The sequence below is a fragment of the Berghia stephanieae genome, chromosome 5 (genome assembly GCF_034508935.2).
Source record: "Berghia stephanieae isolate SIO BIC M18660-M18661 chromosome 5, UCSD_Bste_1.3, whole genome shotgun sequence".
Lineage (NCBI taxonomy): Eukaryota > Metazoa > Mollusca > Gastropoda > Nudibranchia > Aeolidiidae > Berghia > Berghia stephanieae.
The window spans coordinates 69,015,835-69,023,684 of NC_088364.1; the positions used below are offsets into that span (position 1 = coordinate 69,015,835).

Genomic DNA, 7,850 nt, shown 5'->3' on the forward strand with positions numbered 1-7,850 from the left:
CACACCGTGTTTTATTTAATTTTGGGTGGATCACTGCAGACCTCTGATGACATCTGCGGGTGGTTGGATGGGAGCATCACCCTTGAATCGTATACCTATGATGTTCGCATGGGTGTACGATCCGATAGTGATGTCGTTTCTTCTTCTCTTTACTAGCCTATCCTGCTTCTTTGGTTTGTGATTGTATTTTTGACAGGGATATTTTTTTTCCTGTAAATCCTCTGCCTGTTTGTTCTTGGTTATTTATAATTTAGCTTATGATATCTTTAGGTTATGATTTTGATTGAAATTTGTACTATTTTTGTTAGATTGCTTGTTTTTTTGTTTCAGCGGTCTCTCATATAACCTCAATTGTGTTGGAAGAGACCTAAAGCAACAAACAAACAAAAAAAAATCTGATGACATCCGCCCCAAATTAAATAAAACATGGTGCACAAAGCTCGTGTGTAGACTTTAGAGCTTTGATCCGTCGATCGTGAAAATCAGGGCTTCAGAGCTTTGATCCGCCGATCGTGAAAATCAGGGCTTCAGAGCTTTGATCCGCCGATCGTGAAAATCAGGGCTTCAGAGCTTTGATCCGCCGATCGTGAAAATCAGGACTTCAGAGCTTTGATCCGCCGATCGTGAAAATCAGGGCTTCAGAGCTTTGATCCGCCGATCGTGAAAATCAGGGCTTCAGAGCTTTGATCCGCCGATCGTGAAAATCAGGGCTTCAGAGCTTTGATCCGCCGATCAAGAAAATCAGGGCTTCAGAGCTTTGATCCGCCGATAAAGAAAATCAGGGCTTCAGAGCTTTGATCCGGGGATCATCGATATGTAACCATCCTTCTCAAGGTGGTATTATGTCATGATTATGGTAGAGAATGAATACGATTACAATTGGATTCAATAGTCTGATGTCACGTCGCCCAGCAACGGCGACCATCTTGGTTCTAAACAAAGAAAATCGGTACTTTTTATTCTTCATGCTGGCTAGGACTTTTCATATGTCTTGTGATTAGAATGTGTAAAAGTCAAAACACGATCATATTTATAATGTGTTTTTTTTTTCCTCTGGATACGCTTTTATGCTCGTCTGAGAAATATTTTATAAGGGCGTCCGCCATTGTTCCGATAGTTTAGAGCCAGTTACTAAGTTACCATGCGTCATTACGAGGGAAGTGACGTTACGACTGTTGAAGCGTATTCCCTACATTGCAAAAACTAAAAAAAGGTGGGTTTTATCCCTTTCCTTATCACTCATAAGAAAGTCGTCACATTCGTTACGACGCAGCCAACATTTTTCTCATTATGATTCCCTTTGTACATCATAATATTTAAACAAAGATGTTTGCTGTAGTCGAAGTAAAATCTAAACAGTATTACTTTCAGAACACAATATAACTATTTCGTCTCAATGAGTGTTCACGTATAGGAACGTGGCTTCTCTGAAAGCTAAACAGTATTAGTTTCATGTATTTTCTCACTTTACAAGAGTGAGTTTATCTATAAATGAATATTTGAAACTGGCTCCCATTTCTCTTAGATTCTTTTTGCACAATTGTGTTGAAGAGCTCGTTTAGCAGAAAAAAATATATAAAGCAAGGACTAACAGCTTTTGTGTTTGAGTGAAATAAATCTATTTTTGTTTAGGTTGGGTGTGAAGTTTTGGAGAAAATCCGGAAAATGGCTGGTAAGGAGAGATTTAAAAAAATATTTTTACTCTTAATCTAAATTCGCTTTCCAGGGGCCGATTCATCACCACATAAAACCGTTTTGATACTGTGGGTCACATTGGGTGACTAGTGTCAATGATTTCAAACATTTTGTTCTTTGAATGAAGTATTTTGCTTGATTGGCAACAATTAGAATGGTTTTATTATTTATTATTAGATAAGACATTATTGTTATTGTCTGTATAATAAAGTAAAAGGGGTTAGGGGTGATATTGTAATCATAGAAAAATATGGTATGATAGAAAACACGTTATTTGAGGTATAAATAATATGGGTATAATGATTTCACCATGTTAACAAAATGTTAACTTTCGTAGTTAACATATTATGTATATATAGAAAGCGGAGGTTTGGACACGCAGTTAATCATTAACTTATTTTTGTTGTTTTATTTTTTACTTCATAATATATTCGTCAAGCCAATTCCTTTAATCGAATATATTTATCATTAAGAAAATTATTTCATTCATTAATAATTCATTTTAAAACAAATTTATAATAAACGATTAAGAAATTTGAAATGTTTTTTTTAAAAATATTTTACATGAACCAATCGATTCCAACAATGATATTTGTGAAGGATCGTCCCAAAACGGTATTATATCGGATTGAATCGGATGAATGAAATTTAGTTTAGTTTTAATAATCAAAAAGAGGAAAGTAAACTATTTCTGAAGATTATATATTATTTTAAAAAATCAAATCTCAAGCTCTTTAATGAAGGGATTTATGTTTCCACCAATTTGACCTAGCTCAGAAATCAAATTTTGACATCGGGTTCTTCTTGACACATTACCGTTTAGAGACGACTGGTCGCATACCAATTTTAATTTTTGTACAATGATATATTTTTTCTCTTTACATAAAAAGTGTGAATTATTTCTTTATTTTCATTGACTCAAGTTTTGATCAATCCAGCAATCAATTTCTTGATCTGGATCTGAGAAGATTATTGTTTCTTCTCCTCAAAAACGGATTGTTGCGTCTCTGAGCTCCGTTGCCGTGTTCAGTTGGTGACACACCTAACCGCTGGTCACACGTGGAGTCGAAGGCCAGGTAAATCCCCGCCTGGCAACCGATGAAGGACCCCAGGTTGACGCATCTGCCACCAACGTGCCGCGTCTGGGAGAAAAAAATGGAAAGGTGTAGATACGTTTTATCTATTACGTTCAGAAAAGAGACATCGTGATAGTATGTGAACAGGAATCCGCAGGACAAGAGGAAGAGCAAAAGGAAGAGCGGAGATGATTGGTAGACAGAGAGTAGAGAGAAGAAGGACTGTCAAGGCTCTAGCATCAAGGAAAGAGCCCAGAAATGGCACCAGAAGAGCACTGTTGCATCCCATTTTATGGCTCAAAGGACAGGAGAAAGACCAAAGGAAGCACGGAGATGATTGGTAGACAGAGAGTAGAGAGAAGAAGGACTATTTAGGCTGTAGCATCAAGGAGACGACCCAGAAATGGGTGCGATAGAAGGGCTCTGTTGCATCCCATATGGCTCACAGGATTAGAGAGAGAGACCAAAGGAAGCACGGAGATGATTGATGAGCAGAGAGTTGAGAGAAGAAGGACTGTTAAGGCTCTATCATTAAGGAGACGGCCCAGAAGTGGCGCTAGAAGAGCACTGTTGCATCCCATTTTATGGCTCACAGGACAGGAGAAAAACCAAAGGAAGCTCGGAGATGATTGGTAGACAGAGAGTTGAGAGAAGAAGGACTGTCAAGGCTCTAGCATCAAGGAAAGAGCCCAGAAATGGCGCTAAGCTAGAAGAGCACTGTTGCACCCCATGTGGTTCACAGGACTAGAGAAAGACCAAAGGAATCACGGAGATGATTGGTGGGCAGAGAGTTGAGAGAATAAGGACTGTGAAGGCTTTAGCATCAAGGAGACGACCCAGAAATGGGTGCGATAGAAGGGCACTGTTGTAGCCCATAATGTGACCTAGCAGGAACCAAAACGATTCAGTAAGGGAGCAAGCTTTATTTATGAAATAAAAAAGATGAAACATAAAAAATGAAATATGTTATCACTTTGGTACCGGTGGTATCCAATTGTTTTAATGCTTCTTGCTTGAATGGTTGACAGGATTTTTTAGATTTTTAAAACTAGTCATTTCTGCGGGAAATGTGGACAAAATAGCCGTAGAATTAGAGAGAGAGAGAGAGAGAGAGAGAGAGAGAGAGAGAGAGAGAGAGAGAGAGAGAGAGAGAAAGAAAGGACGAGAGAGAGAGAGAGTGTGTGTGTGTGTGTGAGAGAGAGAGAGGGAGAGAGAGAGAGAGAGAGAGAGAGAGAGAGGGAGGGAGAGAGGGATGACGGAGGGAAGACATACCGCTGGTATCTCCACATGACAGTTGACATCCTCAGGTCTTGGAGTGGTTGGTGTGTATCGAAGCAAGGCTTCATTGTTGCTCTGGTTCTCAATCTGGTTGATCATGTTGAACAGAGGGGCCCACCTCTGGAAGGATAGAAAATTTAAAACTCATTACTATTTATGGAACCCACAGGGCAAGAGGAAACGGGGGGTCGTCCAAAACAGACTTGAAGGAGAAGCCTTCACCAAGATTTGAGCGTCTCCAATCTTACCTGGAATGAGGCAAAGGTCTGTGCCAAGGCCATACGAAGATGGAAGAGTGCTGTTGAGGCCCTATGCTCCGCCAGGAGCCAAGAGGAATAAGTCAAGTAAGTCAAGTTTGGCCGTTAGCTCAGCACACACTTCATACTAAAATGATGAGATCTCGATCAAAGATGAAGTAAAGAATTTTTGTCTGACCGTAGCCATAGTTAACATATAGCCTGACACTAGAACCCTCTGGGACTGGCAATTTGACGTCATTTTTTAGGTTTGTGTAGCGTCTAGTGAGTTGTCGTTAGTAGAGCTCATGGAAATAAGTTATTTCATTGTTTGAACTATTGAATACAACTCACAATTTGTTTTCTTTTGTGGCAAAAAGACTGGCATTTTGACGTCATTTTTTGGTCAGTGTCGGGCTATAACTTTACGAAGGCTACGCTCTGACCCGGCTGTCCACTAAGCAGTCACTGATTATCCGGGTCTTTTAGATCTAGTGGGAAACGCACCATGCGGCTATGTAGTCTAGTGGTAGGACACTCGTTTTCGGATAGGAAGGTCCTGGGTTCGAGCCTCGCTCGGCGCATATTGCGTCCTTAGAAAAGGCTCTTTACTCACATTCTCTCACAGTAAAGATGCACACACACACACACACACACACACACACACACATACAATTGTGCTTTTATATATCAAAAATTTAACAAAAAAAATGCTCCAAGCGGTATAAAAAAGGGTCCCCAGAAAATAAACATTTAACATGTAGTACGAGAGTGGCGCCTGTGAGGCGCTCTTAAATTAATTTTTTTTTCCGACAAAGACAACGCTGTTTCCGGTGAGTTATGTTTCTTTTCCAAAGGACTCAGCTTCACACACACGCCGTCATGAACAGGACTCGAACGATTGAACAACCAGTCTTAACATCGAGTGTTTGATCTCAAAGCCACAAAGCCCCAAAAATGATCAAATTGATGGCGTGTGGATATATAATTCTCGTCCGGTAGACAGATAGATTGTAGTAGATAGGTAGATAAGTAAATAGACGCACAGTCTAGTTATACAGCCACGAAAAGACAGATAGATGGATGCATGGATGGATAGATAGCTAGATTGTTGGGTGAAAAAATAGATTGTTTGAAACTAGAAAATAAATATATAAATAGATAGACAGACAGACAGACAGACAGACAGACAGATAGATAGATATAGATAGATAGATAGAAAGGTGGAAAAACAGATATATAGCAAATGATAGACACATAGATAGATAGATAGATAGATAGATAGATAGATAGATAGATAGACAAATAGATAGATAGATAGATTGATAAATAGATCGAAACTTGTAGAATGATAGAAAAATACATACATAGATAGATAGATAGATAGATAGATAGATAGATAGATAGATAGATAGATAGATAGTTGATGGATTGGTAGACAGACATGTATATGGATAGATAGATATATTGATAGATAAATAGATAGAAAGATAAATATAGATGGATTGATAGATAGATAGATGAAAATATATAAATAGGTAGATAAATAGATAGATATATGGATAGATAGATAATTAGATGGATAGATACATGAATAGATAGATAGATAGATTGGTAAATAGATGGATGGATAGATAGATAGATTGATAGATAGATAGGTAGGTAGGTAGGTAGATAGATAGCTTGATAGATAGATAGATGAATACAGATAGATAGATAAATAGATAGATGTATACATATATGAATAGGTAGATAAATAGATAGATATATGGATAAATAGATTATTAGATGGAGAGATAAATAAATAGATAGATAGATGAATGAATAGATAGGTGGATGGATGGATAGATAGATAGATAGATAGATAGATAGATAGATAGATAGATAGATTGGTAGATAGATAGATAGATAGATAGAGAGAGGGAGTGAGAGAGAGAGAGGGGGAGGGAGAGAGAGAGAGAGAGAGAGAGAGGGGGAGGGAGAGAGAGAGAGAGAGAGAGAGAGAGAGAGAGAGAGAGATCGACAGATAAAGGGAAAAAGCTAACATTTAAAAGGATAGACCTCCTACCAGATTCTTCAGGCCAATAAGTGTGATCCACTCACCTGCGTGACACCCTGACGGACCTGTCGTCTTTCTCTCTTCAAGGACGATGTAATCGACGATGATGAGAACGATGGTGACAACGACGGCAACGATGACAGTACCATTTTTCTTTGCTGTTGTTTTTCAAGCTCAACTCCGAGGGCCGCCTCAAAAGTGACGAGACACAGAATAGCGAGTGTCATAAGAATGGCAGACATGGACGCTCCAACACGAATTTTCATGGTCACAATGGACGCCGATGTAGATGGTGATGACGAAATTGACGATGACGAGGATGACGTAGATTTTGATGATGATGACGACGACGACGACGGCGGTGATGAAGGTGATGCAAGCATTGTGTCTCTTTGTATTGAAGTTACTTTAATTCGTTTTTAAGTAATAGAACATCATAAGAAATGAAAATGAAACAGGGAACTCACCACTCTTACTTTGAATGAAACCTGCTAATGGTCCGAGTAACAAAATATTGTCTTTTTAACAAGTGAGAACAAAAGATGTATTAGAAAGTTATGTGCAAGTTTATGATAAGATTCTGAAGTAAATAATGGCTGGTGTACACTCAAACCGTAACATACAAAAATGTATAAATCTCATGAAGTGATAAGAATAGGTTATTGATCTCTCAATACGTCTAGTATATTATAGTCATACACTTAATTCACAATAAATACAGTTTATATTTGTATGATAATCAGCCAATTTCTCGGGTGTATGAATTAAACATAGCACACAATAAGCACAGTAATCAGTTCGTTATTGGATAATGCAGGTACGTTTAAGCTTTATCTGTTTCTTTCCACTATCAGAGTGGTCGGAGTCACACGGAATGGGCGGAAGAGAAAGGCGATAGGATATAGACCACCTACCAAGTAGCACGTTGATAGTGGCTATGAGTGACTGTGTGTGAGTGGCAGTGCTAAGGGGAGGCGACTGTCTACTAAAATACAATGTGCGAATTGGGGATTCGTCATTTAGGGCGGTTCGGATATTCATAAAATATAATTTCACTTTAACCAGTAATCTGTCGTTCTGAGGTCTCAGGTTTGAGGAATTTTTTGCCAAGACGATGGTCATTTAGATCATTCGATTTTTGAAGGTCGAGTTTTCTGGCCGCATTTTTAAATAACTGTCTTTCCAGAGTAATGTTATCAAAAACTAAAATGTTACACTTAAATTGATAATAATAATAATGATAATAATAATAATAATAATAATAATAATAATAATAATAATAATAATAATAATAATAATAATAATAATAATAATAATAATAATAATAATAATAATAATAGTAATAATAATACTAATGATACTACTACTACTACGAGTACTACTACTACTACTACTACTCAGGGACGGCTGGTAATAATGGGCAGGGTGGGCAAATACCAGCCTGTTTTTTCAAGTTATATGCTGTATTACCAGGTCTGAAATAATCAAATTTAAATTAGATAATTT

At 37.9% G+C, this 7,850-nt stretch overlaps 1 protein-coding gene across 1 annotated transcript; it reads right to left on the bottom strand.

Moving 5' to 3' along the window:
* Nucleotides 1-1,529: 1,529 nt before the first annotated feature.
* Nucleotides 1,530-7,287, bottom strand: LOC144973506 (uncharacterized). The gene is made up of 3 exons (XM_078916016.1): nucleotides 6,389-7,287; nucleotides 4,044-4,169; nucleotides 1,530-2,837 (listed from the first exon to the last, which is right to left on the bottom strand). The coding sequence occupies exons 1-3, from the start codon at nucleotides 6,725-6,727 to the stop codon at nucleotides 2,637-2,639; spliced, it is 666 nt and encodes a 221-aa protein (XP_078772142.1). The 5' UTR covers nucleotides 6,728-7,287; the 3' UTR covers nucleotides 1,530-2,636.
* Nucleotides 7,288-7,850: the final 563 nt, after the last annotated feature.